The sequence below is a fragment of the Dermacentor albipictus genome, chromosome 7, assembly GCF_038994185.2.
Source record: "Dermacentor albipictus isolate Rhodes 1998 colony chromosome 7, USDA_Dalb.pri_finalv2, whole genome shotgun sequence".
Classification (NCBI taxonomy): domain Eukaryota; kingdom Metazoa; phylum Arthropoda; class Arachnida; order Ixodida; family Ixodidae; genus Dermacentor; species Dermacentor albipictus.
Window position 1 is genome coordinate 59,520,478 of NC_091827.1, and position 18,809 is coordinate 59,539,286.

Genomic DNA, 18,809 nt, shown 5'->3' on the forward strand with positions numbered 1-18,809 from the left:
ATTTTCTAGTGAAAGAAATTGTTTCCTGTGCCGATGCATTAGAGTTCATCAGTTCGGCAAGGCTCAAGCCTCGGTTCAAGCATCTGATGCAGAACATTTTGTTCAAATAAATGATCTGTTCACTTGGAATTCACCGTGCAGTGCTCGGGACGTTGTTCGAAAAATACCGACATGAGTCTTCTGTCCCAGTTTTCTTGTGCTTTTTTAGCTGGTTGTCAACCCTGCAATTATGATATAAAGCTCTCAATTCCTTGGGAGCACCACAAATAATTATGGCACCTTTTATGCGACCTGTTCGATATGCACACCAAGTGTAGCATGGCTTTGGATGTGAAAAAAGGAGACTATTCACGTCGCCAAAAGCAAAAGTGGCGGTCATGTGGTGCTGCAAACAACTCAAGAGCGAGCCAGTCATCCCCGTGCAATGACAGTGTCGCTGAAAGCTGTCAAATCAGCCTTTTTCTTTGAAACGAAGCGGGGCACTTTTGCTCTCTTGTCCTGTTGAGTGCTGAATGGACTGAACATCCGGTAGAATGGTCATTGTCAGGCGGTGTCTAGCACCACGAGACCGCTATGTCAGATTTTGGTGGTGTGAATAGTCACCTTTCCTCACGCCCAAAGCCGCTTCGCATGGCTCTTGGTATGAGTTTTGAAATGGTCTCATTAAAAGGTAACGTAATAATTTGTTGCACACTCGCTCAAAGAATGGAGGCTCCATAGCATAATTACTGTTTCTACAGCTATCCAATAAAGAAATGAAAGAAATAAGAATGTGTTAAAAGCTTTCTGTCAGTACTACTTGAAAAAAATGTTTTAAACTAGGCAAATAGCCTTGTACGCAAAACGTATTGTAGGTGCCTTGGAAGCATGTTTTGGCATCTGTAGACCATGAGACACGTTCTTTAGTTGCAAGGATTCGGAGCTCAGTGCATGACTTAACGTTCCAACAGTTTAGTCATCACGAAAGTACTACTACCTATAAAAAAAATATGCAAGTCAGCTTTCTGGTGGGACAAAATGCCAACAAGTCTACATCCATGTATTGTGGAGAAACATGCTTTCAGAATTTGTTTAGCTATTGTTTCTTTCTATTCCCTAGACCAGTCAAGCATGAACTTCTACTTGAACATTAAAAGGACATTAAGGGATTGATAAAATGCGCGTCTGGTCAGTCTTGCTGTGATCGGAAGCACCTTAGGGAGCCAGAAAAGATTTGGAACTGTAAGAAGGACGCGACACTCCCTTCGTCACAACTTCTGGGAGTGTCTGCATGAGCCTACTTTCTTCCTTCCTTGCTTCCGTTGCCAAGCTCTTGCCGTGCTGTGCAGATCAACTTTGCGGACATGCTGAAGCGGGTGGAGCCTCTTCGCAACGAGCTGGCCAGCCTGGAGGCCGAGGCGGACAGCAACAAGCACAATGCCGAGGAGATCGACTCGGTCATCGTGCAGCTGGAGAGGAGCATCGCCTCCTACAAGGAGGAGTACGCCAACCTCGTGTCGCAGGCGCAGGCCATCAAGACCGACCTGGCCAACGTCCAGGCAAAAGTGAGATTGTGGGCGAGGGATGGGGACAGAGGAGAGGGACTTGTCCCCTCTCTCTCAGTGCTCGTTAAAACTTAAGCTGTCATGTTGGGCCCTGTTCATGAGCAGGAGGATGCAGCATTCTAATGAGGGTTGAATGCAAAAATGCTTTCATTCCTAGATTTTAGTGTACATATGTTAAAGATAACCTTAGGCAGTCAAATTTTTTTTTTAGTTGCACACTGCTTCAAAGTCCGAGTCTTATCAGGCTTTAACTTGTCTTGCCAACTTCCTCCTGTGCAGCCATGGCTAGGGATGTTGTGAGCCAATCAATAACATGAGCAAGCTGTGTGTTCTTAGAAGGCAGAGGGGCTTGTTCATCCCACGCCACTGATCTTTCCGTGACGCTCCCATTCAGTCAGCTTTGTGTGACCGGTGTTCATACACTTCGCAATAGAGGAACCCTTCTGGTTCTTCGTTCTGGTTGGTTGCTGTGGCCTGTAGCTTTTGCTTTACAGCGTGGAGTTCGTGAGACAGAGTTTTGGTGGCTCGGTGACATCGCTTTTATATCACCATTCGTAATGGGTGATCGTTTGTGGTTACACATTTATCGCAATTCTGTTCATTGCTTCTAGTTTCTTGCGGAAGCCTTTGTTTTGAAACTGTTAGTGTGTTGCCCTTGACCATTCTGGCGCACTTTCAGTGAACCGGATTGTTGGAGTACTTGCAGTAAAAAAAGCAAGAGAGCATCTTTGTGTTGTCATAGCCATCACCAACGCACAAATCTCTTAACTTTGCCACCCAGGTGGACCGTAGCATTGCCCTGCTCAGCAGCCTGAGCTCTGAGAAGCAGCGCTGGGAGGACACGAGCGAGACCTTCAAGAACCAGATGTCGACCATCTCGGGCGACGTGCTCCTGGGCTCGGCCTTCCTGGCGTACGCGGGCTACTTCGATCAGCAGTACCGACAGAATCTCTTCAACAACTGGTGCGCCCACCTGCAGCAGGCGGGCATTCACTTCCGCCTCGACCTGGCACGCACTGAGGTGTGCAAGTATTCTGACTGTTCCTTTTCGGTGGCCTTTTGGCTACCACATTCGAGCAGCATTTGTGCACTTGGACACTCTTTACAGTGGATGCTTTTCAATCTCACAATGCTTAATACTATGTGTACAAGTTCAGTGGTTTGTAGCTTTTGCTGAAAGGCATAAACTAGGAAGACTCCTTCGTGGTATCTAACCGCAGCAGTATGTACTCAATAGTTAAAAGGATAGGAGGAAGACTATACATTGGATCGCTTATCACTTCACATTATGTTGAAAGCAAAGAACACAAATGGCAGATAGTTGGTGATATGCATACTTGATATGGTGGCCTTCTGGCATAGCCTCTGTTCTACAGTGATGCTTTAACATTATCTTAACAATGCACAGTATACAATACAATAGAATGCATACAATACAATAACGTCTTTAACAATATTTGTTCATCATTATTTTTTTCTTCTGTAGCACACATTTGAAGTTTCAAAGTACACTTTTGGAAAACATTAGCATGACACACACGTAAATACACAGGCTAGATGGCAAAATGGTCTGTTGCATTTTATTGGTTCTAGATGCATTCCATGTACAATAGTGTTTGTCCGTCTAGTCTTCTGCCACATGCTGCTATGCTCAGATTACTAGAAGAAAAACTTTTCTGAGTGAAGAATCTCTTCAGATTAGTCTTTATAGGCATGTTGGCATGCCAGTGACAGCTGTCGTTCAACTGGCCAAGCTGTGAGAGGTGCTTTTATTTAAACTGGGCCACTGTGTTGACATTTATATTCATGGACCTTTCTTTTTCCCTTGTACTTCAGTACCTGTCAACGGCAGACGAACGCCTCCGCTGGCAGGCCAATGCGCTGCCTACCGACGACCTTTGCACAGAGAATGCCATCATGCTCAAGCGATTCAACCGCTATCCACTCATCATCGATCCATCCGGTCAGGCCACCAAGTACATCCTCAATGAGTTCCGAGAGCGCAAAATTACCAAGACCAGGTAAGGAAAATGGGTCTTGTCGCTTCCGATAAGAACACATTAATCCCTGTTTTAACTTGTCACAAGGAACAGTTGAAGTTTCCTTTTAGATCTGCAATGTACTGTTCCTCTGGCACTTTTTTTCCCAACTGGTATTTTAGTGTCTGTGTAGATTGAAACATTGTTGCATTTTCAGCTTCCTTGATGACTCCTTCCGGAAGAACTTGGAGAGTGCGCTGCGTTTCGGAAACCCATTGCTTGTTCAGGTATGATAATGTGGCACATTCTTGACTTTGTTCATTGCAAGAGACTTGCACGGCTGTTGAGGCAGGTGTACTGTCTTGCATTTCTTTAAACTGAGTTGTTGCTTTGTCACTAGTCGTGTCACAATTGACTTGGAAGGATCAGTCAGCATGTCGCACAGGTCTTAGAGAAAAAAACTGCACCCTAGTCAAGCTGGAGATGGTGGCCACCTCTTAGCCAAATAGTAATGCACCGTGAGAACAGCTTTCCATTGTATGGTTATAGACAAGGCTGAATCCTAGAATGCTTGGGCATCGTTCTTGATCCACTGCTGTCAAAGCTTCACGTTTCGCACTTGCACGTCATGTGCCATTTCGTGTCCTAACGGCTGGCACCTTAAACACGTCTAGGATGTGGAGAGCTACGACCCAATCCTGAATCCGGTACTGAACAGAGAGGTCCGCAAAACGGGTGGCCGTGTCCTCATCACACTCGGGGACCAGGACATTGACTTGTCACCCACCTTCTGCATTTTCCTGTCCACCCGAGACCCAACCGTAAGTTCCACATTTTTGGCTTTCCTCCAATGGTGCTGTCGTTGACGTCATGCATTTGCTTCCATCATTGGCTGCTTGTTGCAATATTACCGCCTTGACATCAGCTGTGAACCGTGGTTAGCACATTGTGTTTGTCTTCGTCTGTGTTGTGCTGAAGCTAACGTGTTGTACAGCTCCCGCCAACTTGCCCAACAATGTGTGCTCCTACTGTTCATCTTGTCTGATGGCTCACCTTTGCTGGTAGTCTCAAGAATAGCTCAATTGTTTGGGAAGCACAGAGAAAGACAGACTTGAATGCTGGAGAGCGTGAACACATAGTGCTTGCACGTTCTGTAAGCAGCATAGCGAAGGCATGAAGCAGGGACAAGTAGCCACGTCATGCTGCATAGCATACTGCCAGGAACAAATATGGGTCTTCTTTGAAAAGTTTTTGTGGCCGAAAAGGAAATGGCCATTAATATGTGGTTTTGGCAAATGGAGTTTGCTTACCTGTGCTGAGATGGGTGGTCAGAGAAATAAACAGAGTGCCTCCAAATGATTAGGAATTGCTATTTTGGTAAAACCACAGCAAAATGAGTGCAGTAGAGCTTCAAAACAAACAATTTTGGGCATTCGTGTTTTCCTTTGTGTGTGTTTCTCAACTGCAACTGAAAGATATTGTGCGAACATGTTCAAGTAACCCATCTCAAGGATAACTCAGGTGTTCCACTTTCATTATAATGCTGAATGTTCTCTTGAGGTGGATATTAATGATAGCTAAATGCAAGGACATTATGTTTTTATCAGTTTTAAATGATATATTTGTTTTGTGTACTGAGATCTCCCAGCAGTGGATGCCTTGCTGTCCTAAATTGTGAATACTCTTGCAAATGGTTTCATTTGCTATTAGTTATAGTGAAGGCAGAGGTGTTTTGCTCAAGGTTACGCACAGTACTGCACTTGTTGCAAAATAAAAGCACTTGTGTAAAGTTTTGCCGCACACAGGCAACTTGGGTTCTCATTCACCACATTGATAATAGTGTGTGCTTAGTAGTCGTCAGCAGCTTTCTTGCTGTTTTTTGTTGCTGCGACACCTTGGCGTCTTTGTTGCCCGTAACAAGTTTGTGCTCGCAAATTCCTCTCACCAGGTGGAGTTCCCGCCCGACCTCTGTTCGAGGGTGACATTTGTCAACTTCACGGTGACACGAAGTAGCTTGCAGAGCCAGTGCCTGAATCAGGTGAATTGCGTGCTTCGTGTCTCTTGCAGAAAACGTCACACCTTCCCGAAATAGCATGCAACTTTATTGCATACAAAGCAGCATGCGTCGCTGCTGTAGAAAATTGCGAGTTTTCATTTCTGCCTTTTTTCCTTGCAAATGTTGTGCGCAGGTCTTGAAGGCGGAGCGAGAGGACATTGACGAGAAGCGCTCAGATCTCCTGAAACTTCAGGGTGAGGGCGGGATTTCTGTAACATTGCCCTCTCGCACTTGCTGTTTGCCATTTATTTAAAACTGTAACTTGACCTGCAGTATGCCACAGTTTTCATTTGCACTGCTGGTGTCATTTTGCCGACAACGACAGCTCATTGCGTGTTCGTCGCTGTCTTCCGCGCAGGAGAGTTCCACGTGCGGCTGCGGCAGCTGGAGAAGTCTCTCCTCCAGGCCTTGAATGACTCGAAAGGCAGGATTCTGGATGATGACAGGTCCGTCTGCTTTCTAGTCAAGTCCGTGTTAGGCATTCGGGTACTTGACCCTTGCACAACAACTTCACCGTGCAATGATGGCACAGGACCCTGAATAGGCGGAAGATGCGATGAAAGCGTGCACAGTTAGTGCAGTACCACGCATAACTGACTTTGTAGGCATATTCATTGTCATTTCATTGAAGCTTTGAACTCCATCAGATTTCAGTTGCTGAACAATAGTTGATTGTTCAGACAGCTTCGCGGCAAATCTCTCCGGGGACAGTAACAGTTGCAGGCAAACCCCCCAATCAATCCGCTGGCAGAATATGTGGTCAGTCACTTCCAAATGGCCGAGGGATAGATGTAATGTATGCATTAACCATACTGACATGCATGTAGTCAGAATACAGACTGACCAGCAAATGAACAAAAAGGACAAAAATGAGGCCTCTCCTAATATGGCAGCAGTATAGGGCATTACAATGACACTCATTCGACCTGGTTACACATCTTGTACATCACCTGTTGGCCAACGGACAAAAGATGAAGCGGACACAGGACAAGTGCTGGCTTTCATTCCTGTGATCTTGTCCTTACGTTGTCATTACATACTAGGTAACATACATAATTACTGTTGGACAAGCACATCTCCTTTCTTTAGCGTAGCAGTGTGCTGTGCTTTTATGAGGGAGCAATGCCCAGGCGTTCCATAAGCTCGGAGTCCACATTCCCCCTTTCCGCCGGCGCAGTGTGATCAGCACCCTGGAGAAGCTCAAGAATGAGGCGGCTGAGATTTCGCGCAAGGTGGAGGAGACGGACAAGGTGATGGCCGAGGTGGAGGCCGTCTCCCTCCAGTACCAGCCCCTGGCCCAGGCCTGCTCCTCCATTTTCTTCACGCTCGAGGGGCTCCACCAGGTGGGGACAACTACTCTTTTGAGGAGGCTGTCACGGGTTGCATGCCTGGTGTTCTTTGAACTGAAAGGGACCTACATACGTTGTGTGCAAGACTATATATTCAGTGCTAGATTTGAAGAAGTCTTCATTTGTGTCGTGCAGGACTCCACTGCCTGGCCGGGTGCATTAATTTAGGCATGCATTAAAAGATAGAACGAACACATTGTGGAAGATGAGCGCAGCACTGTTATCACTTATGTGCTGTGGGTTGGCAACTGACCATAGCTTCCACCCTTGTCCACATTAAAGAACCCCAGGTGGCCAGTATAACTGGGACCCGTGTACGGCAGCATCACTTGCAGCCTGTTATGTTGCTTTGCGATGCTAAACCCCGTCCGTCATTAATGCACTCAGTCGGGTCATTCGGACGAATCTATGAGCAGTGCCAGAACTTTTGGGATTGTGTTTCATGGTATTCCATAAAGGCAGTATGGCACTATTAGCAGAACGACTTTTGTCATTTCAAATGACTGCTCAGTACTTATCGTGACCATGATTTTGATTTTAAACATCCTTCGCTCTTTGCGAAAGTGTCGATGAAGTCGTCATGTGCCCGTATGTGTGCTTGTAGGCCCACTTCCTGTACCAGTATTCCCTCCACTTCTTCCTGGAGATCTACAACGACGTGCTGACTAACAACAGCCACCTGACGGGAGTGGTGGACCACACTTCACGGCTTGGCATCATCACCAAGGACCTCTTCCAGGTGAGATTGAGAGGTTCATTTCAAAATGTCGGTGTCATATGTGGGCTTACAGAACAGAACAGGTTAAGCTTGCATGTAGACAGAGAGCATCAAGGTAAATATGTGCAGCACCGCATAAACTGCTGGCATTGCGCAGTCAGTATAGCACTTCACAGCATCGCTACGACGCATGATGGGCGAACGCGAAATGCCTCGGTGGCCTCCACTGCCCTAAAATTTTATCTCGAATGAAGCCCAATCATGAGCTAGAGCCTGTAAACAAGTTTTCTGTGCTGCTGCACTTGTAAGGCATGATGAACTTACGTTTTGAAAAAAAAAAAAAAAACATCTGAAGAATGGCACTTCGAAAATAAACTGACTCCAGAGGTAAACCTGTATTTTTCGCAAGTAAAGAAAAAAAAAATTTTTTTAGATTTATTGACATGTGGCTCTTATGTCAAGGTTTTTACGCAAGTTCCACAACTACAGCAGAACCTTGAAAAAAAATTTGAGAAAACGTACTGACCTGGAAAGCGTACGATTGAATGTCCGTAAAAATCTGGCAGACAACTCTGGTTGAAGTCTACATAATGTGAAGCGTGCAAGCACAAGATGCTGACGCATGCCGAGCTGGTAGGGCGCAAGCAACCCAGGATGCACATTTTCATTTTTGTGCTTTCGGCAAGCTTACGTTTGCACTCCTCAAATTTGGCCTGGGTCAGAAGCTTCTTCGAGCGGCGCATTGTGGCAGCAATTTTTTACGTACCCTTTCGGCGTGAGTTGTTACGGCACAAGATGTTGGCGCGCATCGAGCTGGTGGGGCTCCGGTGGCTCGGGACACACCTTTCACAACTATTTTAGGATCAATATTCCGAAAGTTTGGCCTCACAGGAGCACGTGGGTGCCAGCCAGGACCTTCAGTCAGGATTGACATAACCGAAAAAATCTAATTATCGAGTCGAATTAACGGATGTCTATGTATCCACCTTGGGACATTACTCTGACTTTGGTTCACACCAAAAAATTTATATTCGCACAATCCTTGGTCTGATGCTATCTCATTTTAGAAGCAGGAAAGATAAACGGTTGCGGGCCATCTGCTGTAGTGTCTTGTGCTAAATTCCATGCACCATAACCAATAGCTGCATTTTAGCTGCGTGTATGTAGTGAGCTCGGAGTACGTAGGTCCTGAGTGACCATTGACATTGCATAGCATTAAAGCAGGGATCCTTTTCCTTTCCATGCTTCTTAATGTTCTTAAGAGAACAGCTCAACTTGCAGCAATCTATCTTGGTGTGCTAGGAGCGTCGTAGCTGACTCGCTGCTCCTTCTGTCGACAGAGTGGATCACTCTTGATCCATGCTTGTGACAGATTGTACTCGTGACAGAGTGGGATGTCATGAAAACAGAACTGACGTTGGCTCAACTTGTCATGTTGGTGACATCAGTGAGATTTGCACACTTAAAGATGTACAGGGTGATCCAAAAGTACCGTAACAGCGAAAACATTTGATCATTCGAAATGTATAGACAGTAGCACAATGCAGTTTTCACAGAAATGCACAGAAAGACAATGGATTATTTTTTAGTAACAATGAAATTCTTGAAAGAATAGCTGCATTTTCCACCAGTGGGTTCCGCTTTAGTTGGCAGTACACTGGTGCCTGTCAGTGACAAATGCCGTTATTCAGGCATTAAAATTAAAATTAAAGACATTTTCATGTTCTTTCTGTGCATTCACTTAAAGGCACATCATGTTAATATCTGTGGTTTTCAAATGATGGAATATTTACCATTTCTCTTACTCTTGGTTCACTCTGTACGTTTGGGAGGCTCCTTGGGAACACGCAGCACCGCAATATTTCTAATATATTGTGACAGCCACTTGCTTTAGTGGGAGTGTTGGGTGCGCTCTTGACACCCGTGTCCCATCGTAGGTGGTGTACACCAGGGTTACCAGGGGCATGCTTCATGAAGACAAGCTGGTCTTTGCCCTTCTCCTCTGTCGAATCCACCTCAGGGGATTCTCTCAGTGAGTACCCATCACTTTTCTGCGTTAAAATTTGAAGATGGGTAATTTAGCGGTATTTTCTGTGATTTGTGTTCTTATTTGCACTAGCGCACATTTATTGATGAGCTTACGCAAGTTGGCATTTGCAAGTATGAAGTATCATGTTGTGTATGCTACAGTACTTGAATTGGCATTGAACTTTTTTTTTTATTATTGTGCCTCACTCGAATACAGTGTCTACATAAATGTGATGCAACAGGAACAGGAACTTCGGTAACTTTGAAATAAACAATAATATTACAGTTATAATGCAAGCTAACTATGCATAATGCAGCTATATTCGTGAGCTCAGAATGGGGTTCTCTGAGCATACCATGAGCGATGGTCCTTTACTGTGATGCTTGTTCGCGCAATGGTGCTCACAGTACAGTCTACGCTCGTTACAACAGACCTGCGTATAACAGGCTTTCGGATATAACAGACCATATTTCAGTCTTAGTTTGTTCTACCTATTTTATTAATGCAACAAAGTTTGCTTTTAGTGGACCGCACTACAACGGACTATCGGCTACAGCTGACGAATTGAGGGGCAATTTTGGTCAAAATCGGCCGTATAAAACAACGGACTTTTGCCATGTCGGCACGGGCTGGCAGCTGACTTGCGAGGGTCAGCTGACGATCGCGGCTCGATATCTTGCGCACGAGGGAGGAAGGAAAGTAGGCTGCTGTTAACGGTGCGGCCGTACAAGCACCATATTTTGAGTGATCTTCGATGTGAACGAAGTGCACCCAGTACTAGTAGCTTCGTATGCGCTGTGCTTTCAACGCTTAGTTCGCATTGAAGCGAGTGACAGCACGAAGGTCAATTCGCTCGATGCTGCTGCTGCCGTTCTTATCTTGCTTAATTTTCTATTGCAATCGATGCATCACCTTTCGGGTAAAACTGCGAGTTTGTTGTCTGTCTGTTTTTTTTTTCCTTTGACGTTTGTCTCTCACTCTTTGCAATAAAGTTTTTAGACATCATGACGAAACTTGCGGAAGTGAGGCGTCTCGGATATTACGGGCTTCGGATAAAACACTTTTTTGTCGGATTATCAGGGTCCATTCTAACGTGAGTCGACTGTAGTATTGCAGGCCCATGCATTCTGCCATCAAGAGGTTGGCTTTCCTGCATAGTTCAGGCACCTCGCGGCGAAGTTTGACACATTTTGAAGTGCAAAATTGTTGACGCTCGAAGGCTAATTGTGTGCACCTGTGTGCTGTGCTCAGAGAAACAAACTTTGAGCATGAGCTGAACCACCTGCTTCGTGGCAAGGAGGGCATCCTGCCAGGGCAACCAACCATCCATGTTGCTGGTCTGTCTCCTGACCAGTTAGAGGGCGCCACCGCTCTGTCGAGGCTCCCTGCGTTCCGCAGCCTCCAGCAACGCCTGGACGAGCATCCGGTAAGCTTTGTCCGTGTGTGTACATATCTGAGGTCAACGGCTTCTAACATTTGCTACTATACATGGTAGGCTAATGTGACACTGTCATTCTTTCAGCTGGAATTAAGGAGTCAGCCATCCGTCTTTGTTTGAGCACTTATTCATACGGGGAGGGATTGAATTGCCACACAGCTGTCTAAAGGTTATTTAAACAAATTGTAGTAGTTCTACTGTTCTAATTCTACATTATAGTCTGAAATTCTTGAACAGCTACTTTGACATGTCGCTTGGTGCTGTTGCACAGGTAAGGAACACATTTGACCTGGTCACTGCATATTCAGGACTAACTGTAACAGTGTGGCAGGCAGACCTTTGTATGTAGTGTTAGACCTGACCGCTGCCCTATTTCTTTCTCATATTGCTTGTTTCTAGTTCCCACTGACCCTAGCACCAAATTTTTGTAAGGTGTAGTGTTTCTCTTTGCGAAACCATTTGGTCGTATGCGCAAGCCTTTACTGGCCAACTGTCCTCGACTGCAGGACTTCACAGGCTGGGCAGAGAGCAATGCCCCAGAGCGGGACGTGCCCGTCCTGTGGGAGGAGGGCTCGCGGCCCCTGACACCCGTGGGGCAGGCTATGCACCAGCTTCTGGTGATCCAGGCCTTCCGTCCAGACCGTGTCATCGCCCAGGGCCACCAGGTGGTGACAGCTGTGCTCGGCGACGACTTCACCTCCGCCTCCGAGACCGAGCTCGATCTGGCCGCTGTTGTTGACAACGAGGTTAGCATTGCATAGGAGCCTGCAGCTGTGTTTTGATTGCCTCTCGTGGTTGCAGGGAGCTGTATGTTTCAGTTTGGAGATGCTCGAGAACTAGAAACATATTGTAGCATCAGCATTGCACGATCCTTGACATTATTTGTTGTAGCTGCATTGTGCCTTGTGTGCAAAATGTGTAATGGTTGCAGTGCATCGTAGAATGTATTTTGTGCCCGTCTTTGTCCGCTTCCTTGAGCGCCAACATAACTTAACAAAGGGCTTCTATCAAGTTACATGGATGAGTACGTAAAGTTTCCAATAAATGACACCAGAGATCTTGGGATGTGTTTCAGAGCTTAACACACCAATACAGCAGCTGCTGCTTCTCGTTACTGGCAAAGAACCACGACCTCAAAAATTTTTGTGGTGTTTGTCACCTCAATGAAGTAGCGTGATTTAGCTCTCCATCTGTGTTGAATAAAATTACTGTAGCACTATTATGTACAAGACCCCTATTTTTTTCTCAGGACCTCTAGAATTAGAGGTAGCCCGAAAAATTTGTGGGTAAACATAATGAACGTGCTTTTAGCATCACAAGGACTAGGCATCAGTGATGCTATAACTTAGAATATGCAGTTAATGACGGTATTGGTACTGTTGTAGTTAATCATTGTTTGTTTGCATGTAGTTTGTCCATGTGCTGCAGTTACTGAAAGATGGTCCAGTTAACTCTTTCCCTACCATGCCTATTGGGCATCATTAGCCTGCTATCAATGGTTTGCAGTACTGCTTTTGAAACCTTGTGCACTGCTCATGGAGACGCTGTGCTCTCGCATGTGAAGAAAAAGAACTATATTTTTGTTTTCTAAGCAGTTCACTTTTTTTCCCGTCGGGCGGTAATTTTTTATTGCGCTCTGAAGTTTCGCAATTGTCAAAGTAAAAAGCAAAAATTGCTGCCTCCAGTAGCGGGACGCGCACTTTCGCTGCGTCCCCGCCTTAATTTATCAGTGCATGAAGCAGCAGAAGTCTGAGGATGCTGCCTTTTCCTAAGACTTACTCTGAGAGCGATGACAACGCAAACCAGCCTGGAACATCGACGGCCGCAGCTTCTCACGCCCAACTGTAATGCGTGCAGTTAAATTTTTGTAGTCGAATACCTGTTCAATTAAAAATGTTGATTGTTTTCAGAGATAGTGCCTATTAGATCGCAGTACAATTTGTATATCATAATTTTTGTTACATTTTTTTCTTAGTAGATGCAAGCATGTCTTTACAAACTGTATTCAATTTTATTTCACAATCTTGATTCTCGCAATTTATTTTTGACATACATCTCGTTAATAAAACTTATGCATAAAAAGAGCATTCATTCTGCTTTTTGTTTGTGTTGTTTTGTTTATCTATTGAGTGCAGTAGTTCCTTCAGAAAATCAAGATATCTGCCGTAACCTACAGAAAACGCATCCATGGTAGGGAAAGTGTTAAGGTAACAAGCCTGAGACAGTCGTTCAAATTTTCCCCGAATGGGACCTGACCGTGTGCTCGACTGCCCGTGCAGGTGAAGGCAGGCACCCCGATCCTGATGTGCTCGGTGCCCGGTTACGATGCAAGTGGCCGAGTGGACGACCTGGCCGCCGAGCTGGGCCGCAACATCACCTCCCTGGCCATGGGTTCAGCCGAGGGCTTCAGCCAAGCTGAGAAGGCCATCAATGCTGCCTCCAAGAACGGACGGTGCGTTGCTGAGGCCGTTGCTCTATCGTTGATTAGGAGGACATTCTGGAGGCATGACTGTCATTTGCGATAGGCCTCGATGCAGTAATGTGGTCCGATTTTGTCGGTGATGTTGTATGTTGGGCTGACATTTAGTGTACTGTTTCTCGAAGGTGACCAGATTATCTCTTGTTTAATTAGCTTCTACTACAGGTCTAGTGGAAAGCGTTGTTCCTCTGGCAGATTTCATGGCAAAATATGACCGTGATGGAAGCGCTCACTTGGAAGGTCCAGGTGGCTCATCCAACATGACCAGTGGAACTAGCCATGACTCAGGCACATGGAAGACGTGCCAATTTCGCACGAGACGTGTGTGGGAATTAGGGTTAGTGGGCAGTGGCTGTCGAACTGCAAGAGTTGTCAGCTGGACTAATTTGTTGGTATTCATGGTTTAAAGCGCAAACAAAGGTGCCCAAAGATTGGCACAAGACGAGTGTTATTTTTCTTTTTTACTGAAACTTGTTTGTTCAAAGCATTGGAATTTATAGACAGGTGATATGCAGGCAGAAAGACGGCAGAAAAAACAACAAAAACGGAAACATGACATGGTACGAGTAAGGTGCCACCAAGGCATGAAAATTTGCAGTCTGATAATACTGTTACATTGCCAAGCTGTGCTGATCGTGAGAGGTGGGCACGCACCGCCGTGCAACTTTCTAAAACAGGGGCCATGGTGTTTTGTGTGCGTGACCGCAGGTGGGTGATGTTGAAGAACGTGCACCTGGCCCCGCAGTGGCTGGTGCAGCTCGAGAAGAAGCTGCACGCCCTGCAGCCGCACCCTGCCTTCCGCCTCTTCCTCACCCTCGAGGTGCACCCCAAGGTGCCCGTCAACCTGCTGAGGGCGGGACGGGTGTTCCTCTTCGAGCCCCCTCCGGGCATCCGGGCCAACCTCCTGCGCACCTTCTCCACCGTGCCTGCCCAGCGCATGATGAAGGTGCGGGGCGGTTGCTTTCAGTTTCAGTTCCAGTTTATTATTCTTTAAATACAATGCATTGGAAAGATACAATATACAGTCACACCTGTTCGGTTCCCTTGCAAACAGCGGGAAAGAAAAACCAGGGCAGCGTCGTCAATCAACACAATCCACTGCTTATCCGTATATGCTAACCGTTACAATTGAAATGTAGTAGTGGCCGATTTTTCTAGAGCTTGTTTGCGATGATTATATTGACACCAGTGAGTTTAGTTTCTCATTCTTTTTTCAGAGCCGGGTTTATAGCTAAGGTCGATTATTCAAACATATACCTACAGCAGTGACACTAACTTACGGCAATAAAAATTTAAGCTGCCATTAAGTGATTATTTTATGAATGAACATCGCAAACATTTGCATTTGTCTGTGGTGCAGGTAACCTTTTGCTGCGACTTCACAGCGAAGTGTCTGTCCGCAGCATCCCTACAGAAAGAAAGGCTGTGAAGCTTTAATAAACAGTAAATATGTTGAGTAATCAAATTTTAGTATTTAGTTTTTATTATTTCAGTATTTCACCAAATTTAGTACTACAGTGAAATCTCGGTACAACGAACTTCAGGGGACCGCGGGAAAATGTTCGCTATTCTGAAAGGTCGTTATAGTGAAAGCCCAAAAATTAGCCATAACAATAGCATTTCAGTAACGCAAGCGTCCTACCTTTGAAACGGTACCTCCTTGAACTCGTTTCTCACACAATGCACACGTGATCGTTAGACAAGGCACATTTATTTGAAATAGTCTGTGATCGTCTTCTGACGGGTGCAGCACAGACTCTGCAGCACGAACGATTCCACACCGTCCGCATTCTTATGCACGCCTTCGGCCGCTGTGCCGCGTTTGGCTATAAATATGCGGAGTTTTCGCAAGCGGTCCAACGCATCTGTGGCCGACACGGACTCGTCGCGGTCTTCGGGTGCTGCCGTAACGTGCAGCAAGATTCTTGCTGGTGCTTAAAGATTTTCTCCTTATCTTTGAGAATCGTGGCGATCGTCGACCGCACCACTCCACGTTCTTTAGCCACGACGGTTTGTTTCTTCCCGTCTTCTATCTCGCGAAAAATCTCTACTCTCTCGCTCAAAGAAAACTGCTTTCGCTTCTTCGCCGTGCTTAGAGTTGTTGAGCTCATGGCAACGCGAACGCCGGCACGCACTTCTAACACAATAATATAACCAGAAGAAAAACAAGATGGACAGGCCTGATACGGGTGACAGCGCGCGAACAACTGAGAAAACAAGCAAGAAAAACGTGATGCGTCGTCACCTCCGCAACAGGAAAAAAAAAAAAGGCCCACTTCAGCGTTATTTACTACTTTTTTTTTTCTTCTGCCGCACCGTCTCAGGTTTTACGAGCCCATGCTCCCCGCCTCTCCACTCACAAAACCTGGTGCGTCGTTGCCTCCGCAACGGAGAAGGGAAAAAAAAAAAAAGTCTCCGCCCGCATCTTTCTCCTTCCGCGCCATCTCAGGTTTTTGCGGGAAGCAAGTTGCAAGGCGGCCCGCTCTTCGCGCTGCGTCGTCTGCTAGCTTAGAGCTCCGACTGCCGTGACGGATACACGGAAATCTAAGAATCCTCGCATTTCGGGATATGAGTTCGTAGTACTGAGGTGTTGTTAAGATGACACGGAAATTAAATAACGATCGTTATTCTGAAATGTTCGTTATTCTGAAGTTCGTAGTAGTGAAATATTTTTACATTGAAACTATAAGCAGTCGGCACGGGATTTCATAAAAGTTCGTTAATCTGAAATGTTCGTTAATGTGGTGTTCGTTGTAACGGGGTTTGACTGTATTTATAGACTTTCACCAAAGCATTTTGCATATTCCGAGGTTGGGAAGTCAAGCTCAACTCTGATATCAGCTGCCTTCAGCACTTAATTTTTTTCCCTTTAACACCCTTCTTGTGATCAGACATGAGCGGACACTCTGCGAAATTTTTCCTGTCGTTTTGTTTTCTTGCTGCTTCACGTGCCTGTCTACAAGCTGCCTTTTTTTATAATTTCGTTATCATGGTTCGTTATGAAAAATGGGCATAGAGCAAGGGACAAGTAAAAGAGGGAAGGCACATGCACTGTTTCTCGTTCGAGGGACCAGACCTTCATCTTGTTTCTCATTTTATGCGCACTTTTCACAACGAACCAGTCCAACTTGCCCAGTTTGCTACTGTTGCCTTGTGTCTCATTATAATAAAGTTACATCTGACACTAGATACTTTCCTCATACACCATATTCGTCATGAGCATACTCAGTGACATCAGCAAGAAAATCCACGAATTTCATGTTCATTTCATTATGTATGTCCAATAGTTTGTTATATACATGTTAGTTATATCAAGGTTCTACTGCATTTCTGATGACGCTCCATTCTTCAACTTCCACCTGTGCAATTGGTCGCTTCTGCATCATCGTGAGTGTTCCTCTGCCTGCACCCTTCCCTGCAGGCCCCTGGTGAGAGGGCCCGTCTCTACTTCCTCCTCGCCTGGTTCCACGCCATTGTCCAAGAGCGACTGCGCTACGTCCCCCTCGGCTGGGCCAAACACTACGAGTTCAACGAGTCCGACCTGAGAGTGGCCTGCGACACCCTGGACACCTGGATTGACACCATCGCCATGGTGGGTCACCTGGTCCCGAGCATCAAATGAATGTGGTGGCATCCCTTGAGGATTTGGAGGGATAGTGCATTTGCTGAAAGGAGCAAATTTCCTGCCTGGCGGCGTACAGGTCTTTGTAGATGCAAACTTGCTGGCCACCTGGCAGCTAGCTGCCTGTGTTCTATGCTGATACCTTTATGGTTACATATGCAAATGTGTTTCGAGTGCAGCTTGAGGCACGTCTGAAATTTGGTTGCTGCGCATATTGGAAACTTGGCAAGGCACTAAATGCCAACCAGGGCAGCTCAATGGTTATGGCGTTCTGCTGCCAAGTACGTGGTCAATATTAATGCGGAGTACTCCACTAGAGTGTTACTCATAACTACTGTGCTGTTTCTAGAAGTGACAAACTCCATAATTTTAAAGAGCCCTCGAGACGCTTTTTCGTTGTACGCATAGACATAGAGGGTATCTCTCAAGGAGTGCTTTCTCGCAAGTGTTTTGTGACAACGCATTATAGTTAAAGAGGTACGAGTGGTTAAACATTGCCCTTCTCTCAAGCTGCGGCGTTTCGCCTCAACATTTACTTTACGCCAGGCGACCATCGCTGTATTCTGCCTCCTTCAGGCGGTGACGCAAATGTCATCTACTTACGCTTCTACATCGGCAGTACGTGGATAGCAGATAAATTTTGGAAACTCAGTCAGGCATGTTTTTGTGAGGCATCATTCCTACAGCAACATGGTTGAACAGAGCAGGCAACGTGCCGTTTCATTGTCTCCAACTCGGCTTAGAACCTTACGTCGCATGGCGGGGTGCATACAGTTCCTTGCAATGCTTGAAAACCCTTGAAATCGAAAATTACTTGAGAATTCTTTTTCTTTCCCCTGAAAATCCTCAAATATCTGGAGTACAATCTAGGATTATGTGACCCGCTTTTTATGGCGGATCAGCGTGGACTTTGTAAACTTCCCTTCTTAGATACAATGGTACTGTATAAAGATTTTAACCCGGTGTGAGTGCACTGTGCTTCGTACAGTGACTTCTGCAGAAAGGGAAAACGCCCACGATGTGCGAGAGTAAGGGAGTAAGGTGCTGGTTGTTCCCCTGCCATGTTTACGTTGCTTTATTCGCACCTCATCAGGAAGATAATGTTAGCAGCTTGGAAGTGATCAAGGCTGCACATTTCCAACATAAATTTTTTGTCTCTAGTGCAATAAAGCTATCTATAGTGTTTTGGAAACTTTATAGTTTAAAATTTCTACATGGGAGGCCAGTCTACATATCTGCAAAAGCAAAGTTTGATAGGGCTTTGAAAGTCCTTGAATACCCTTGAATTTTGTCTCTGAAACCTGTACGAATCTTGCATAGTACTAGTTATTCCTGTTTGTTTGTTTGCGACCGTCTGTGTTTTTGTCGACTCTTGACAGGGACGCACCAACTTGCCACCAGAGAAGGTTCCCTGGAACGCGCTGCGCATCCTCTTTGGCCAGTGCATCTACGGAGGCAAGATCGACAACGACTTCGACCAGGTGTGTGGCGGCGGAAGCTTTTGGTCAGCATTGGTGCCTCCTGGCACCACCAGTTGCTGGTCTTGCTTGCAATGCCGGTGAAGGGCTGGTGAAATTGTCGGGCAAGGGCTGTTT

At 45.8% G+C, this 18,809-nt stretch overlaps 1 protein-coding gene across 3 annotated transcripts in view; it reads left to right on the forward strand.

The window, feature by feature from the left end:
• Dhc64C (dynein heavy chain, cytoplasmic) overlaps positions 1-18,809 on the forward strand; it is a 119,857-nt gene that overhangs the window by 89,227 nt on the left and 11,821 nt on the right. For all 3 annotated transcript variants that reach the window (XM_065445201.1, XM_065445202.1, XM_065445203.1), the window contains 17 exons: positions 1,329-1,544; positions 2,326-2,565; positions 3,381-3,565; positions 3,741-3,810; positions 4,198-4,344; positions 5,472-5,561; positions 5,713-5,773; positions 5,938-6,025; positions 6,757-6,922; positions 7,533-7,667; positions 9,584-9,678; positions 10,927-11,101; positions 11,620-11,859; positions 13,393-13,565; positions 14,301-14,538; positions 17,014-17,184; positions 18,594-18,695. In XM_065445201.1, the coding sequence (XP_065301273.1) occupies positions 1,329-1,544; positions 2,326-2,565; positions 3,381-3,565; positions 3,741-3,810; positions 4,198-4,344; positions 5,472-5,561; positions 5,713-5,773; positions 5,938-6,025; positions 6,757-6,922; positions 7,533-7,667; positions 9,584-9,678; positions 10,927-11,101; positions 11,620-11,859; positions 13,393-13,565; positions 14,301-14,538; positions 17,014-17,184; positions 18,594-18,695 (2,592 nt within the window). The remainder of the gene's footprint in view (positions 1-1,328; positions 1,545-2,325; positions 2,566-3,380; positions 3,566-3,740; positions 3,811-4,197; positions 4,345-5,471; positions 5,562-5,712; positions 5,774-5,937; positions 6,026-6,756; positions 6,923-7,532; positions 7,668-9,583; positions 9,679-10,926; positions 11,102-11,619; positions 11,860-13,392; positions 13,566-14,300; positions 14,539-17,013; positions 17,185-18,593; positions 18,696-18,809) is intronic.